The sequence below is a fragment of the Hibiscus syriacus genome, unplaced genomic scaffold (genome assembly GCF_006381635.1).
Source record: "Hibiscus syriacus cultivar Baekdansim isolate YM2019G1 unplaced genomic scaffold, ASM638163v2 tig00110044_pilon, whole genome shotgun sequence".
NCBI lineage: Eukaryota > Viridiplantae > Streptophyta > Magnoliopsida > Malvales > Malvaceae > Hibiscus > Hibiscus syriacus.
The window spans coordinates 2273629-2292794 of record NW_024062574.1 but is presented as its reverse complement, the minus strand read 5'-3'; the positions used below and the strand labels follow the sequence as shown (position 1 = coordinate 2292794).

Below are 19166 nucleotides of genomic sequence, written 5' to 3'. Positions count from 1 at the left end.
TTTTCATATTTTAATGAAGGTATGTATCGATGCGTCCCTTAACGTGTACATCGATGCACTATCTATGCATCGATACACAAATCCCATTTGATGTTTGTATTTTGAGGTGGTGCATCGATGTACTCCTTATGCATCGATGCACTAATTGCATTCGATATTTATTTATTTGAGAGTGCATCGGTACACATTGAATATGCACCGATGCACACAACCCATAAATTCCATTTTAAACACGAAATTTACTATCTTTTCAGCTAAACTCTTCATCTTTCACCTCTTTTAATATCCCTAACATACATACATATGCTTAGCCCCACTAATATTCATTTATCCTATCTTTAACCTCAATATCCTCTCATCTTCATGAAATTCAAGAATCATAATCAAATTTCAACATGTTCTAAATTCAATTCTAACATTTCTTATGTCTTAACTAGATTTATGACAAGTCAAATCCAACTTTCAAATTCATTTAAACTCTCTTATTCAATATTTCACTTTTCAATTTCCTATCTTTAATCCTTCATAACTTATAAATCTTTAAGCTTTTATGATCATTTTCATATCCATCATATTTCCTAAAGCTTCATGAATCAAACTCATGCTTGAATTTGAAGAATTAACCAAAAGAAATCAAACTTACCTTGAGCTTGGGTCTTCACGTTGGAGAAGAGAAAAAGATGAAGATGGGAGAAATGTCTGGAAAATTAATTCCCAAAATATGTCTCACATGGGTATTATAATACCCACCATCCATTTTTTAATTATTTTTCCTTGTTCAAAGACCCATTTACCCTTTAATTCCTTTGATAATTACAAATAACTTTCAGGAAATATTTCCAAATAAATCATTGAACTATTCAACTCTTCTACTTTTGTCACCAAATTCTAAAATTTTACAATTTAGTTACTAACCCGGTATTGAGTATGTTACATGTAGTGGTTAAAATATTTTGTATAATTTCATATTTGGTCATTATTAATTATATATCCTATCAATTTGATCCTAATTTAAATAAAATAAACTTAGCCTTTAAATCAAATGGTAACATGTGTCTTTAATACGAAATGTAATAACATGAGTCACCATCCAATTAGACGATTAAGTTTATTTTATTTTTGGGTGCTTAAATGATGTCTAAGGAAATTGAACTTGGGTTATAGGTTGAAGAAGCAAGGCTCAACCATTGAGCCAAAGCAGTTATTTGGTTCAAACTTAACTATATATATTATATATGTTGTACATAAGTGTAAACTTAAATTCTTAACATTTTATATATCTTAACTTAAATTCACATATTAAGTTAATTTTACATCTTAACATTAAAAAATATTTTTTATATTCACTTTTTAAATATATTTTATTATTTTTGTAACTTTAAAAAATATTTTATTCTTATTTTAATTTAAAAAATATATTTTAATATTATCTTAAATTAAAAAATATAATTTATTTTTATCTCAACTTAAATATTTGTATTTTATTATGACTATATTTTAAATTTAAGATAAAAATATAATACATTTTTGTAGTTAATATAAAAATAAAATATATTTTTGTAGCTAAAATAAAAATATATTTTTTAAGTTAAGATAGGAATAAAAGATATGTTTAAGTTAAAATAAGAATTAATTATATTTAATAATTTAAGGTAAGAATAGAATATGTTTAACAATTTAAATTAAGAATATAATTTATGTAATAAGTTAAGTTAAGAATAAAATATATTTTTAAGTTAAGATAAAGACTAAAATATATTTTTAATTTAAAATAAGAATAAAATATATTTTTAGGTTAAGACAAAATAAAATATATTTAATAAGTTAATATAAAAGTAAAATATATTTTTAATGTTAAAATGTAAAATTAATTTGATATGTGAATTTAAGTTAAGATATATAAAATATTAAGAATCTAAGTTTACACTAATATACAACATAATTAGCATATGTAGTCAAATTTGAACTAATTAATTACTTTGGCTTAATGGTTTAGCCTTGCTTCTTCAACCCATGAAATCCATGTTTGAATTTAAGCGCTCAAAATTTTCTTTTATTTCTTTTAGAGGGTAACACGTGTTATTATTTAATCGGTGAGAAAAATATATTAAATTAAAAAATTAAAATAGATTTAATTATCTAATCGGATGGTGATACATGTCATTATACTTGCCACCAGTGACACGTGACATCATTTGATTTGAGGGTTAAATTTATCTTAATTTATTAAAATTATGACAAAATTGATATAATATATAAGTAACAGTGACCAAATAGGTAATTATACAAAATATTTTAATTGCCAATTTGCTTCTCCGTTAAATATTAACGACAAGTGACTTAATTGAACACATTTAAATAATTGAGTGTCTTGATTGATAAAATTTAAAAAATGATGGTCAAAATGAAAAGAGACAATAATTAGGTGGTCACTATTATAATTTACCCTTTATTTTAAATAATTTACCTTTAAATTTTTAACTAATTTATAATCATACTTCGAGTTTTTTAGAATTTGAATTTTAATAAATTAAATTAATGGTGTTCATCATTAATAGTTGTCGTCAATACTCATTGAGTTGTCAATTTTATGCACTTTTAACTCGTACTTGTGCAAACATACACTTATTGTTATTGTTTGTTTCTTTTTTTTTTAAATAAAATTCATAACAATTTTATGCACTTTTAACTTCTTTCCTTAATTTCTTTCATTTTAATCATTATCAACAAAAATATTGAAAACTCCTCTTTACCATATTAATAAAGACACATTACAAAATACACCTCTATCATAAGGGTGTTATTTTTCTAAATATTTCTTTTTGAATGATATCGTTATAATTAATTGCTAAATAGAAATTATTCTCATAAATTATCATAGAGGTCAATAAAATATGTAAAATTAATATTGTTCACCATCAACCTTTTAAATAGTATAGAATTGTCATTAAATTTCTTAAATGGTTATAAAATTATAATTACACTTTATCGAATTGTTATAAAATTGACTTTAAACTTATCAAAATATTACAAATAGTCCTTAAACGTATAAAATTTGATTTAATTTTTAATGATACAAGCACTATTTTGTAATCTCATATAGGAAATTTAATGACTATTTTATAATATTTGAAAGATTTCTAGATAAAAAATTATTTTTACATGATTTAGTGACCTATAGTATAATTTACCCAAAAATGGTGGTTTACCTGCCTGACTTTGATAACTCCGCCTCCTTGCTCCTCTCCCAACGGACTTATCAAAGAAAACCCCTTTCTCATTGTCTCTATATTTTCATCAGATCTCTCTCTCTCTCTCCCGCTCTCAGATAAAGATTTCTCTCCCTTTCTCTTCATTTCTCTCTCGTTTTCCTCGTTGCCAAACAGCCGAGCAAAATCGAAATGCATTCCATTTGCTCTCAAGCCACTACAGTTCCTATATCAAATTTCGCTTCCGGTTCTCGTTCTCCTGCTTTAGCTTTCTCCAAGCAGGTCAATCTCCGATTCTGCGGACTCAGAAAGGAAGCCTTCGGGTTCTCCGGTTTGACTCACTCGTGCTCCAGCCGAGTTCCGTTCTCGAGCCGCGGGTATTCAAAGAAAATCTCCGCTTCAGCTGAAAGCAACGGAACTCCGCCGAAATCATTCGATTATGATTTGATTATCATTGGCGCCGGCGTCGGTGGCCATGGAGCTGCGTTGCATGCCGTTGAGAAGGTACTTCGGTTTTGACGCTATTTACTATTTGGCTCTGTTCTTTTAACTGAAACTTACTAAGCTCTTTTCTATCAGTCCTTTGTCCTTGGTTTCTAGAAGTTCTCAAGAAATGCATTTGACTTCCTTGATGATTATTGATTATTAAGAATCGAATTCATTTGAGCTCGACTTGCTTATTATCATTTCTGTCAAGTAAGCATATGTAGTTTCAGTTACTAATCATCGGCTTACCTGCTTTAAATGAAGATCACGGTGCATTTGATCTTCATTCGTGAATATGTTGTTTTAGCGATTTTACCGTCAATCAATATTTGCCTTAAATGAGGATAGATTTCGTTTGAGAGTAAATATACGGTTTGTGTTCAGTGAGTTAAACATATTTTTTCCCTATTTTTTTTTTCTGATTTGTTATTTTTAGGGTTTGAAAACTGCTATTATCGAAGGAGATGTGGTTGGAGGAACTTGTGTGAACAGAGGTTGCGTTCCTTCAAAAGCTCTCTTGGCTGTGAGTGGTAAGATGCGTGAACTTCAGAGTGAGCATCATATGAAGGCTTTGGGTTTGCAGGTAAAAGGATTACTTGTTATGGTTGGTTCTCTGATAACTTAAGCCAAGGCTCGTAACTTTGGTTTGAAATAAATCAGCAGTTACATTTAAACTTATTTTCTATGTTCATCATCTGTTCAAGGTGTAAGTATATGACTACCATGTATTTCTTCTGCTGACCAACAAGCTGGCATGTCATAGAGTCTCTTAGGCTAATAACCCTAATCATTTCCTTTCCTGGGGTTCTCCATGTTTACATATTGTAGGTTTCTGCTGCTGGATATGACAGACAGGGAGTTGCTGACCATGCAAATAACCTTGCTTCGAAAATTCGAAACAATTTGACTAATTCAATGAAGTCACTAGGAATCGACATATTGACTGGTGTTGGTACTATTGTGGTAAAGCCTAATATATATCCTGAAACAAAGTGTATTGTGCAGTTTTTTCCCCTCAAGTATCCTTACATTTTGTATGTGTACATAGGGTCCACAAAAAGTGAAATTTGGGAAGGTTGGCCTTCCCGATAGCATAGTAACTGCAAAAGATATAATCATCGCCACAGGATCTGTCCCTTTTGTCCCCAAGGGCATTGAAGTCGATGGTATGAGATTTTCTTTTTCTCTAATCCGTCTTTGTGGTCTTACTTTTGATTAAATGTTTAATCAAAAGTAATCTGTGTTTAAGACTGCACCGGCCTTGATAGCATTTTACCACCCATGATACTATGTAACAAGGACATGTGCATCAGTTTAATCAGGTGAAATGTGGATATAAAATTAGAATAACAACTTCCTAGCTGTTCAAGTGCGGACGAATCAATGGAAGTTTGCATCTGCTTAATGCACATGTAGTTTGAAAAACCACAAAATCTCATCTGTCTTATATACAGATTTATGGGAATTTATCTCATGGTTAAATCTTATTAAACAAACTACCGGAAGTTATCAACCAGCCAGAGAATAACTTTTGGAGTTTAACATTTATATAAGGATGTGAGCTACATTGGCTGTAATCTTCTGTGTTTTTATTGTTCTAAAGTTTCTAATCATTAAGTAATAACCTGCAGGGAAGACTGTTATTACTAGTGATCATGCCCTGAAGTTGGAGTCTGTTCCTGACTGGATTGCGATAGTAGGAAGTGGTTATATTGGTCTTGAATTTAGTGATGTATACACTGCACTTGGTAGTGAGGTGAGAGCTTGTTCTTTTGGTCTTTGTTTTTCAAATATCTGTGACCTTTTTCTTAATGAAATGAATGTAGAAATCTTGCTTTGAGGATTAAAAAACTGTAAATTTACCTTGTGCTTCATGTTATAAGGTTCTACCATCCGTTTTCACCTGAAATCTATATGTACTTCAGACCAAGCCCCAAGGTTACGTATAAATTATGCTTCTCAAGTCTAGGATTAATCTATGCCATCATTTAAGCTGCAAAACTGAAAGGATCTCTGCCCATTGGGAGATTTCTATTGTGGACAAATAACTGTAAACTAGCTTAGACCATAGAAAGCATGCCCATATATGGACATAATATCATCTTCAATCCATCCAACTTATGCATGAATAAATTACCACAAGGACAAAAACCAGTCACTGAATTAGCAATCTGCTGATTATAGTAGTTACTGGCCTTTGTATGTTTTATCCTAATTCCTGAGCATAAGTAATACCTCCTTAATATTTCTATTCCAAGGGAACAAAGTTCATATAACAGGTTTATGCAGGTCACGTTTATTGAAGCTCTAGATCAGCTTATGCCTGGATTTGATCCTGAGATTGGTAAGCTGGCCCAGAGGGTGCTGATCAACCCTAGGAAAATTGACTATCATACAGGAGTGTTTGCAACGAAGGTGATCTATTGTTTAGATTTGTATTCACTTTGCATGGCTGTAGGATAAATTTGTTATCGAGTTTCCTTGGTGTTATTTATAGATCACTCCCGCAAAGGATGGGAAACCAGTCACTATTGAGCTTGTTGATGCCAAGACTAAGGAGCCCAAAGACACCTTAGAGGTATGTGTGTTATGTTCCTTTTTTTATGGTGTGTTAAGTTCTTTTTGATGGAAATTCTCAGAGTCTTCCATTTTTTGTTAGTAGTTATGGCAGCATATGTAGACAATGTCAATATTGCTGGCTTATGATGTTTTTCCCGATGTCAAATCTAAATTCTATTGTATCTATGTAGCTTTTACCGTTTGTGAGTGAACATGCTGCTTGGTCACGGTCAATGGTTTCTGTTAAGTAACTTTTCCTTTTCATCTTTTGCTCCAGGTAGATGCAGCTTTAATTGCAACAGGAAGGTCTCCATTCACCAACGGTCTCGGCTTGGAGAATGTATGTCATCCTGATGAAAACTTTAATATAGGACTCTTAACTAAAAGGAAATAGATTACAACTTTTTTTGTTCCTGTTATTTTTTTCCAGATTAATGTAGTAACACAAAGGGGTTTCATTCCTGTTGACGAAAGGATGCGAGTAATTGACGCAAATGGCAATCTGGTTAGTTGTAAACTTCATTCTGGCTATATATTTTCTCATATGGCTTTCAACTAACAGTAATCTTATGTTTGAATTTTAGATTCCTCACTTGTACTGCATCGGTGATGCAAACGGTAAAATGATGCTTGCTCATGCCGCAAGCGCACAAGGAATTTCAGGTCAGTGTCAACTAACTTCATTCTTAGCCAATTCATAATTGATATTTTTCTTTAGATCGATCTCTCTTAAACAAATCTATCTTAATGCAGTGGTTGAACAAGTAACCGGAAGAGATCATGTGCTTAATCACCTTAGCATCCCGGCAGCCTGCTTCACCCACCCCGAAATAAGTATGGTTGGGTTGACAGAGGTGAACATTACAAACACCCTCGCTTTTAATTTATTATCAAGTTTAAATTGCTAGATAAAATATTGTTAGTTAGCCTTTTAATTTTGACAATGCTTTAAATCCACAGCCTCAAGCAAGGGAGAAAGCCGAGAAGGAAGGATTTGAAGTGAGTGTTGCCAAAACAAGTTTCAAGGCTAACACAAAGGCTCTGGCAGAAAATGAAGGGGAGGGACTTGCTAAGGTTATTTCTCCTAACACTTGTCTAAATCAATAAACATAATAAGGATGTTAGGGAATGTAAATGACTTGTTTTCTGTTAGTACACGGGGTTCTCTGTCCATTGTAGAAAAGTCATCCTCCTGGTTTTTTACAAACTGCTCGACACAAAACGATAACCAATTGAAACACATACAATCTCTCATTTGGTGCTGAACGTCATAAACTAAAGTTCTAAGGGGTTTAAATTTCAATGACAAGAGCATGAACCAATGAAGAACCGGTTTCTCAGTGTCGTTTTGTTTTCTTTTAAACATCATATATGTGTACAGTCGCTTAAGTTTTACCGATGTTATATCCATGCAGTTGATATACAGACCTGACAACGGTGAGATTCTCGGAGTTCATATATTCGGCTTGCATGCAGCAGACCTTATCCACGAGGCATCAAATGCCATCGCTTTAGGGACACGTATCCAGGTCCGTCTTCTGTGCATAAAACAAATCTCTTGTGGTCCACTTTTCTTCCCCAAACTCTGTTCATTAACTATATTCAATCATGCAGGACATAAAATTTGCCGTTCACGCACATCCCACACTTTCAGAAGTTCTCGATGAACTATTTAAATCTGCCAAAGTGAGATTCTGATATATATATATATATATATAGTCCCATTAGCCGTTTTAAGATCTTATTTTGATGCTCCATGGGAAACTCTCTTATCCCCTTTTAAAACAGGTTAAAGCCGCTGCATTGAATCATGCTCCAGTAAGTGAACCGGTCGCGGTCTAAACCCTTATATCGACACTTTATGATAAAAAAAAGTAAGAGAAAAAAGAGGTATAAATTTTTGAAGAACTTTGCTTGTATTAGGGAGTATCAAGAAACATATTGGAGGAATTTTCATATAAACTGATGATGGTCGTGCCTGAAGCCTTTCACAATTTAGTGTCTTCGTTTTCAAAAGCAATGCAGATATAGCTGTGCTCATAGTTTGTTTCCCTTTCTCAAAGTTTGTATTCCTTAAAATCTTCAGAAAATAAATTTTCTCTTCATTTTAACAAAGTTTTGCACTCTATTTTAATACCGTTTCATTCGAATATAGCCTCGGGCCTCGTCTATCTCCTGAGGACCGAGAAATTTGTATGTTTAAGAAAAATGGTGGAACGATACCGTTTTCTGCATTCCCAGACCTCGGTTCCTAAGCTTTGAGAGATTCATTCCGGTCATCTGCTGGTATATTTGGAAGATACTTAATGACAATCTCTCAGAATCCCGGCTTAAAACGCCTTCGTTGATTGTGAATATTATCGAGTGAATACCCGTCAAAATCGAACTCATGTTCAGCTGGTGCAATGGCGTCATGATGCCAGAATAGAGTACAAAGCCAATCGTGACAATAATGTTTAGTGAATATTGTTCTTTAACAGGCATTACAAGAAAAAATAGTAGAAGAAACCGACCTGTTTCAGAAGAGCACTCATGAGATCCTCTTGCACGAAATGATCGGGATATGCATTGGTGGGGGTGGCATCAGCAAATGACTCGGACTTGAACCTTATGGTACCATTGACAAGAAAGGAGTTGAGATGATCACCATCTCCTGCTGAGAACATTGACATTGCCTTGCTTACGACAATTGCACTCCTGTTCTGTCCGTTCACTTGACCGGACGAAAATCCTTGTTGTACCAAAACTGATAGCGAGTGGTCGAGGTTGCCTTGAAGATTGTTTGAATGCTGCGACGCATCGAACGTCATGCCTGCACTCTGTAGCTCCCAATTTTGGGGTTTGTGTTGATTCAAGTCATTAAATATATCGTAACTCGGCATGAATCCCACTGATCCTTTGATATCCGAGTAAACATCTTCCTTAAAAGCCACTTTGGGTGTGAGACAAGAAATCTCCGGTGTACTTCCAAGAGGGAAACTATTCCCGAGTAGTTCCGAAGTGTGATTCATGGGGTAGTTCAACATCAAAGAGGTCTGCAAAACCGGATTATAACCAGGGGCTCGAATATTTTCTTGAATCCCATTTCTTGTAGAGTCATTAGCAGCAATTCCGTTGGATAATATAGGTTGCTCCATCGGTGAGAGAAGTCTCGGAGCTTGACCGAGACTGGAACCATTGAGCATCTGCCCTCTCGCCTTTGGTTGAGCCATTTGCATCAATAAAAGATTATTTTGGCTACTTTGCGATCCATGGGAAGCAACTTGCATATTCATGTTTCAATCGATTGCGTAGTGTGGTGCAAGCCGGCAAGCTGCTTCGGCTCCACATTTGTCAGAATTCCATGAAGTAAATTCATTTGCTTATTGTTATTGACATGCTGTTGTTGCCCTTCTCCGAATCTTAACTTCGGGTTTTCAAAGCTGAAAACGTTTCTTTGATCAACGAGCGGCATTGGTATGCCTGATTTACCAGTCGACCGACCGAGCCCTGCCGCAGGAAGCTTACCAGTGGCAGCAAGGGTTTGAAGATCGAGCCCATTAAGCGAAGACAGTGTCCCAAAAGTTGCTTCTTGGGGACTCATAAAAAAATTCGGATTTTGACCCCACACAAAAAAAAAAGTTAAGGGCTAAAGTTCTTCAAGAAAAATAATAGGGGCCAAGGTGAATATTCTATCAAATATTAAGAACAAATTTTGGCATTATGCCTATAAAAAATGCATCAAAAGATAGATAGTTGACCTGTTTCAACAAGCTCTCATCAGTTTGGAGGGCCTTAATGAAATTGGACAGCTTTTCTGCCAGCAAAGATCTACGAATGAATATTCAGTGTGGATTTTTGCCTTGTTTCTCAAGTTCACGTCCCTCAATGGAAGATTGATAACTGTGTGCGCACGATAAGGTTCCTCCGGTGCATGTTAGCCGGCCTAACGGATCAGAGGATCTCCGTTGTGTTTCAACGCCTCCATTTCTTCTCCTGGTATTCTACTATTATCTTCTGCCTTCTTGATTCAAATCTCTCTTTTAAGCGAAGACCCAATGAACTGGAGAGATCTTTTTGGGTGCTCTGGGTCAAAGCTTGGACTACTTTCCTCCTTTTGTTCGCGATGGCTCTTCTGTGGTTCATCCTCCTCCAAAGGTCCTTCAATCTGGAATTTCTTAATGGAACCACTCGATCATGGGTCAATTTCTTGGTGCAGCTCCTAGATTTGTGGCTATGCAACGTATCGTGGAGATTCTTTGGAAGAAAGCTCTAGCGGGAAATCAAGTAAAGGTTAGCTACGCTGGTAACAATCTTTATGTTTTCTCGTTTTCCTCTGAATCTGATAGGAATTGGGTATTAGAGAACGGACCTTGGCACATCCTTAATAAGCCTATGATTCTAAGGAAATGGGAACCGAATTTGAGTAAATTAAACTTTAATCTGTCTAGGTTACCTGTTTGGGTACACCTCTTTAATATTCCCTTAGAACTCTTTAATCGTACTAGATTAAGCTACATTGCGGGTACCATTGGAATTCCCCTTTCCATAGACTCGATTATAGCAGCTAAAACCCACCTTGAATATGCTAAAATTTGCATAGAGATAGGGGCAACTGATGATATCCCTAATTTCATAGAAGTGATCCTTAGTGAAGGGAAAACTGTCTTGATTGCTGTCGAGGTGCCATGGTTTCCACCTCGATGCAAATCCTGATGTATCTTTGGTCATACTGATAAGGTTGCAAGAATTCTAAAGATCAAGCTCCAGTAAAAATGCAAATTTGGAGAAAAAAAGATCAACAACCTCATAATGTGGAGATTGAGCCTACTGTTAGGGTATTGAACTCCTTCAAGAAAAATAGTCTCCCTCTATTCTGGATTCTAAAGACAAAAACCTTATTGATGAAGTCCCTGAATTCGCTAACAAAGATCTAGTTAAGGTCTCTAACCTTTCTATGGAGGAACCATTAGAGATAACACTTAATCCTGAACAAAATGCTTCTCATTCTATAGATACGGGTAAAAGCTCTCGGGCAATTACTAAGAAAGGTAGGGGTAAACCAAAGCAAAATCCACCCCTTGCTGCTTCTTTTAATAGATTTGAAGCTCTAAATGGGGTCAATAATGATATCTCTGTAGCAGCAGTACCTAACCATAAACCCTGTAAGTCTGCACTAGGTGTCGCTACCCTAGTTAATGAAATAAAATCTAAGAAGAAAAAAAAACTTGTGAAGGCTAAGCCCAATGTTGAAGATGTCAATGAGGTTGCCACCGCCAACCTTTCTCAATGATTGTTGCTTTTTGGAACGTTAGAGGATTAAACAGTCCTCTAAAACAAGAAAAAGTTCTCAAAAGAGCTTTACAGAATAAAGTTGAAGTTCTCTGTCTTTTGGAAACTAGAGTTAAAACTGACAAGGCTGGAAATATTATTCAAAATAGATTTAAAAGCTGGACTGCTGCTACAAATTATGATTTCGCAGTTAATGGCAGAATTTGGCTTCTTTGGAAAACTGGACTTGATTTTTCTGTTATTCATACCACTGATCAATGTGTGTCTATCAAAGGTTTTCATCTTGGTTACCCTTTTACTATTACTACTGTCTACGGTTACAATGTTGGTGTCCAGAGAAGATCTCTCTGGCAGCAGCTCCGTCTCCTGAATTCCATTAATGGCCAATCCCTCTGGATTCTTGGAGGTGACTTAATGTCACCCTTCATCCCAATGAGAGTTCTGACTCTGCTTTTCTAGGTCCTATTTTTTCTCCAGATATGAAAGAATTTCAAGACCTTATTTCTGACCTTGATCTATTAGATCACCTTTATTTTGGTCCTATATGGATGAGCAGTTTCAAAAGTTCTTATGTTGAATTCCTCCATCCAGGTATATTTGATCATTGCTTATCTTTAGTCTGGCTCTCCAACGATGTTCAAGCCAATAGGCCCAAACCTTTCAAGTTCTTCAATTTCTGGGCTCTTCACCACAAATTTTTGACAATTTTTTAGCAATCTTGGATCATTCCTTCTCAAGGACACCCTATGCAGAAGCTTTTTTCTAAACTTAAGCGGCTTAAAGTAAAGTTAAGAGAGCTTAATCATTCCAATTATAGTGATATCACCTTAAGGGTTCTTCAAAAGAAATCAGAATTGGAGCATCAACAACTTAGAACTTTAAGGGGGTGAGGATTCTATTAAAAAGGAAATTCAGCTGCAAAATGATCTAAAATCTCTCGAATCTACAGAAATTCTGTTTTTAAAGCAAAAATCAAAGATTCAATGGCTTAAAGAGGGTGACAAATGCTCAAAACTATTACATTCTGCTCTTGCTCTTAAACACAAAAGGGATACCATCCGAATTCTTGTTGATGCCAATGGTAATAGACTTGAATATTTTGATTCCATGTCAGCTGAGGTAATCAACTACTTCACTAACTTGATTGGCACCATTAACAATGAGGTGAAAACTATTGATCCTTCTTTGTTGAAAGATATTTTCCAATCCTCTATTACCGAAGAGAATGCTTCTGCTCTTATTAAGGAAATTACAAATGAAGAAATAAATGATGCCTTCTTTTGTCAAGGTAATGACAAATCTCCGAGGCCAGATGGGTACACTCATTTCTTTTTCAAAAAAACTTGGCATATCATAGGTGAAGATGTCACCGCTGCTGTTCAATATTTCTTTCTTGATTATTCTCTCCTTCCAGCTTTTAATGCTACCATCATAGCATTAGTCCCTAAAATCCCTAACCCAAGCAGAGTTAAGGATTTCAGGCCAATATCTTGTTGTTCAGTCTTCTATAAGGCCATCTCCAAAATCATGGTTTGGAGACTTCAAAAGTTCATTCCTGATTTAGTCTCCCTAAACCAAACGACTTTTGTTAAAGGAAGAAGCATTGTGGACAATACTCTTCTTGCTCAAGAATTGGTTAGAGGTTATAATAGAAAAATATTTCTCCTAGATGCTTCCTTAAGATTGATCTTCATAAAGCATTTGACACTCTTAATTGGGATTTCATCTCTGCCATCTTAAAAGTTATTGGTATGGCTCCTATCTTTATCAATTGGATTGAAATCTGCTTCTCTACAGTCAAATACTCCATTTCATTCAATGAGACTTTAATTGGGTTTTTCAAAGGAGCCAAAGGAATTAGGCAAGGAGACCTCCTATCTCCTTTGCTATTTGTTCTTTCAATGAATGTCCTATCTAGACTCCTCAATCTAGCGGCCGAAAGGGGTGTCTTTGGATACCATCCTAAATGCAACCGAATAGGCCTCACCCACCTCTCTTTTGCCGATGACCTCTTAATTTTCTGTAAAGGTTCAATTGATTCTGTCATTGGGGTCACGAGTGTGTTAGATCTATTTTATGAGATCTCTGGTCTAAAACTTAATGCTTCCAAATATGACTTTTATGCTGTTGGTTTACATCCTTCATCTCTTGAGGAAATTTATTCGGTAATGGGTTTTAAAATTGGCAGTTTGCCAGTGCGCTACTTAGGGATCCCGTTGGTCTCTAGGAAAATCTCTGATAAGGACTGTTCTTCCCTCATTGATAATATTAGAGCAAGGCTCAATCACTGGACTACTAAAACTTTGAGTTATGTTGGTCGTCTTGAACTCATTAAAACCATTTTATTCATCATTACTAACTATTGGTGCAGGTAAATCTTTCTGCCTCAATCGGTATTAAGCAAAGTTGAACAGCTCTGTTCGCGCTTCTTCTGGAAAGGGACTGATAAATCAGCATCCGGCGCAAGGGTGAGTTGGCAATATATTTGTCACTTAAAATCTAAAGGTGGTCTTGGAATTAAAGACTTGAAAACCTGGAATAAAGCTTCAATGGTGTTTCTTATCAAAAAAATTCTGGCAGGACAAGGGTCCTTATGGGTGGCCTGGATTAATAAATATATCCTCAAAGGCAATGATTTTTGGAATGTTGATATCGGTGCTTCTTACAGTTGGAGTCTTAAGCGAATTTTCAAACTTCGAGCTACGGTTTATCCTATTATTACTGCTGGAACTAGAAAATTTTTTGAAATTTGGGAAGCTTTGCGTGATAAAAAACCTCAAGTTCCATGGCAAAAAATTATTTGGTTCCCTTTTCACATCCCTAAATTTAGTTTAATCTCTTGGATGGCTTTACTTGATCGTCTTCCAACTAGAGATAGGCTCTTCCATATGGGAATTATTACTGATCATAAATGCCTTCTCTGTGATGATCCTTGTGAAACAAGGGATCATTTGTTCTTTAACTGCCAAATACTAACCAGCTTTGGTCTACTGTTTTCTCCACTTCTGGTCTGCAGTTCAATTTCTAATCTTGGGAAGACCTTATCACGTGGGCAAGCAAGAAATAGAAAGGAAAATCCCTTCTAACTTTGATCATGAAAATTGCTTTAACAACTCTTATCTATACTCTGTGGGACGAGCGCAACAAACGTCTGTTTCAAGATCGATCTAGGAACTTACAAGATCTATTCCTTACCATTAAGGATGCTGTTAGATTTCAATTGAGTGATAGGAATATTAATAGGAATGACACTGTTAATATTACTCTTTGTGAACATTAGGGTATAGAATGATCTGCTTCTATTTAGGATGATCATTGTTCCTGTTCTCTGTTGATTCTTTGTATCTGTTACTATGTTGGATAATAAAATAACAATTTATCCCAAAACAAATTAGGATTACTCGGGTGTTGTGATGCCCCGTTCAACCGTCTAAGATACAAGCGATATTTCTGATCACACGATAACAAAGTAAAATTGTCATCAAATTTTATCAAATGCAGATACAAGCAAGTACAGGTTCTGGTATTTAGCAAACTAGATCATACATGAAGATGGCTGGCAATATTTTCTCTAGTAAGTCCGGGGACGTTCATCGACTCCAAAATTTTCTTCGGGACAGCCTCTGTATTAAAAGATCAACCATAATAAATCATACAAGAGGAAAGACAGCGAATCGAAAGAAATGGGACAAAGATTCGTACTGTTAATGCCTAGTTGATTAACTGCAGCGACAAACTGTTGATGGAGCTCAATGGACCAAACAACCCTCAGATTCTTTAGCATCGATGTATATTCCCTCTCGTAAGTTTCATCTTCATCATCCTTCCTCCGTTTCGAGCTTCTTCAATTCTCTTTGTTAGCCGAGGACAAGTAATCTGCATCATCAGACTGTTTTAGCTACAGATCTCCTTCTACACTTCCCAATTGCCCAAAGTCCTTCCACTCGTTCTTCCTCTTCCGAACCACATATTGCCATATGTTCTTCAGCGCCTCCATACTAACCGGTTTGATCAGGTAACCGCAAGCACCGTGCGTAACACCCTTCATAACATGTTTTTCATCATTCGCATACATCACTGCACAAAGTAAAAGCCGGATATGAGGACCAAAAACCAATCGAAACTCAATTATATCTCGACATAAAACATTAATGAACGAATGTGTGCTTACTGATAACAGGCATATTCATCTCTAAACCAACATGCTCAAGAAGTTTGAATCCGTCCATATCTGACATATTGATGTCGCTGATAACGATATCGAACCCGTTCTTGTTCTCTCTTAGCATTGACAATGCAGTCTCTGCTCTATTGCATTTGGTAACTATTGGGACCGTCGGTTCACCTCATGGCGCAGCGTAAATAAAAATTCGACGTTCTCACCAGCGATCCAAGTACGATAAATCAAAATTAGGAGGAAATGATGCGAATACTTACAGGGGGTTCCTTGAAAAAAGCAAGGACAACAACGACTAATGGTGGTGTTGATCGGTTCGAATTGTAAGCCTTCATGAAACCACGTCTCAACCTTTACTCAGTTCACCCGATTGAGAGCAATGTTTGCTTTTCCCAAAACTATTTTGAGAAAAACGAATAAAGATAATGTGTAAACGGTTGCTATACCTTACACCTCATTTTATATCCAAGTTAGGGGTTGTTTATTTGTCTCTTAATGGAACTATTCAGCGTTGAATGTTGAATCATTCAACATTCAGTGTGCTTGTTTCGCACCTCTGAATGATTCAGTGCTGACTGATTCAGCAAAACAGTGTTGAATGATTCAGCACAGAAGTACATTCTGAATGATTCAGAACCATTATCAAACAGTATGTCACATTCAGAGCTAATTTATACAGAGCCTCTGAATCATTCAGCATTTGAATCATTTAACGCTTAATCATTCTGAAGTAAACAAACAGCCCCTTACCCTAACATATTAGGGATTTTATTAGTTCAAAAATTAATTTAAATTAAATATGCAGGATAATTAAAACATATGTATATCAAATATACATATATTAACTCTAGATATATTTTAGTAACGTACAACAAATTGTACATCTTTGCTCATTTCAATCCTAGGGTGTGACCCTGTAGGTTCTTGTAACGTTAGCAGTAATTATTAGAACAATTCTAATATTACATATAATGAGTGACATCTAGCAATATATCATTGTCACCTAAGTTACAAGAAAATATGACTCGACATATCATCTTCATGATTGACTCTTTTAATTATTACATCCTTTTTTCCTTTATATCTAGAATAGGCACAAGTCTTGGAATAGTCACACTTGTATAACCCATCTATTGTTTCTTGATATCTAGAGTAGACTTTAATTAACGAATAATTTGTGATATCTCATATAAGCTTATTCGATCATGTCGATGCATTTATAATCTCACTCAATCAAGTGGGCTGTGATATATTTCCTATTATGTAGGAAGGACAAATCCTATCTTAATCGTACACACCCATTACATATATTGAATATATTCAATAACAGTCTTTATAGAGCAACCAATTACGAGCATGTTTAACTGTATCAAAACATACAACAATATATGTTAGTATAGCACTGATCTAAGTATGAGGATCATACATATAGTCATCACCATGAGCAATGTTGTGATTGTCACATAATAATCCAAGACATATGCTCATGGTGGGTCAATCCAATACATTGTTCTCTAACAATATAATCATGTATCAATTCTGACATCTTTATGTCAATGACAACTTGTTGTCATCAATCAATAACATGTTAGTCTTAAGCGTATTATTATTGCACATGCCCATAATAATATTTGACTAGGGATCTTTATTATCTTCCAGTTTATGTTAAACACATATATATAACTGAAAATAATAGCGATAATGCATTTTTTCAATAAAATCGATAAATAAAATATATCATTAAAATCATCATATAATTGGTCTTTGGGTGTACTCTAACAATCTCCCACTAGTACTAAGACCAATCACTCACATATCTAATACCGAGTGACTTAGTGTGATGATCATGCCTCTGTTGTGTAAGAGGTTTCGTCAAGGGATCAGCAATGTTGTCATCTGTGTGTATTATGCATATTTTCACATCTCCTCGATCTATAATCTCTCGAATGAGATGAAAGCCCCTAAGAATATGTTTGGACCGTTGATGAGATCTGTGTTTCTTTGCTTGTGCAATGACTCCATTATTGTCACAACAGAGTTCTATAGCATATGATATGCTAGGAACAACCCTTAGTTCAAATATGAACTTCTTGATCAAAACAACCTCTTTTACTGCTTCACTGGCTGCAATGTATTCAGCCTCTATTGTAGAATCCGCTACTGTGTCTTGCTTCGAACTTTTCCAGCTCACAACACCTCCATTAAGACAAAACACAAAACCTGATTGAGATCGTGAGTCATCCTTGTCAGTTTGGAAGCTGGCATCAGTATAACCTTTTACACTAAGCTCTTCCTCACCTCCATAGACAAGAAATGTATCCTTAGTTTTTCTTAAGTACTTAAAGATATTTTTAACCGCAACCCATTGATTCTCACCAGGGTTTACCTGATACCGACTCATCATGCTTAAAGCATACGATACATCTGGTCGAGTACATATCATGTCATACATGATAGAACCAATAGCCGAAGCATATGAAATCATATTCATCCATTCTCTTTCTTGTGGAGTTGAATGACACATTTCCTTCTAAAGAGAAATGCCATGTCTCATAGGCAAAAAACCTTTCTTGGATTCTTCCATACTGAACCTTTTCAGCACTTTGTCTATATATGTGCTTTGACTCAGACCTAGAAGTAGTCTTGATCTATCACTATAGATCTTAACTCCTAAGATATACACTGCATCACCCAAATCTTTCATAGAAAAACAACTATCCAACCAAGTCTTAACAGACTGTAAAGTAGGTATATCATTTCCTATGATGAGTATGTCGTCTATATACAAGATTAGGAAAGAAACAATGCTCCCACTAGCATTCTTATAAACACAAGGCTCATCTTCATTTATGATAAAACCAAATTCTTTGATTGCATCATTGAAATGAAGATTCCAACTTCAAGAAGCTTGTTTTAGTCCATAAATAGACCTATGTAGCTTACAAACCTTTCCAGCATTTCCTGGAGCGACAAAACTTCCGGTTGTGTCATATACACATCCTCTTCGAGTTTTCCATTAAGGAAAATGGTTTTGACATCCATGGTCCCTAGATTACAATTGGCGACAGACCGAACATATTTAATTATCGACATTTTGCATGAACATTGTGCGGTGAACATTTTTTAAATCACCAATTGGCGATAAATTATTACATGAACCCTTTCTACCACCTCATCCATGGTCCTTAACCAATTAAATGAGTACACTTCACATTTATTTTCCGCGTCATATTTCCTTAAAATTTACAATTTCCAAACCATCTTCTTCTTCTTTATCCCATCATCTCCTTCCCCAATCTTAAATCACCAAATCTCCATGTTTTCCTCTACTCTTTCTTTAATCCACCATTATAATCTAAATTAAAAATCATCGCTTGTTCTTTATCTCATCCTTTTATTCCCCAATCTTAAGCCTTAAATTTCCATGCTTTTGCTATGTTCTTTCTTTGGTTCACCATTATAAT

At 35.2% G+C, this 19166-nt stretch overlaps 1 protein-coding gene and 1 pseudogene across 1 annotated transcript; one reads left to right on the top strand and one right to left on the bottom strand.

The window, feature by feature from the left end:
* The first annotated feature begins 3227 nt into the window (after nt 1-3227).
* On the top strand, nt 3228-8141 carry LOC120213885 (dihydrolipoyl dehydrogenase 2, chloroplastic-like). The gene is made up of 15 exons (XM_039211929.1): nt 3228-3713; nt 4132-4278; nt 4524-4658; nt 4744-4861; nt 5327-5451; nt 5985-6110; nt 6193-6273; nt 6532-6594; nt 6685-6759; nt 6839-6917; nt 7008-7108; nt 7215-7328; nt 7670-7783; nt 7869-7940; nt 8043-8141. Exons 1-15 carry the CDS (start codon nt 3402-3404, stop codon nt 8094-8096), a joined length of 1716 nt encoding a protein of 571 aa, XP_039067860.1. The 5' UTR covers nt 3228-3401; the 3' UTR covers nt 8097-8141.
* A 430-nt stretch (nt 8142-8571) lies between these two features.
* LOC120213668 lies at nt 8572-18744 on the bottom strand (annotated as a pseudogene).
* Between the last annotated feature and the right edge of the window lie 422 nt (nt 18745-19166).

What these genes read in the sequence shown, in the direction of transcription:
- LOC120213885 (XM_039211929.1), top strand. Translation starts at nt 3,402, where the DNA reads ATGCATTCCATTTGCTCTCAAGCCACTACAGTTCCTATATCAAATTTC. An exon ending in TGAAGGCTTTGGGTTTGCAG is followed by an intron (nt 4,279 to 4,523) that starts GTAAAAGGATTA and finishes TACATATTGTAG; the next exon opens with GTTTCTGCTGCTGGATATGA. An exon ending in AAGCGCACAAGGAATTTCAG is followed by an intron (nt 6,918 to 7,007) that starts GTCAGTGTCAAC and finishes ATCTTAATGCAG; the next exon opens with TGGTTGAACAAGTAACCGGA.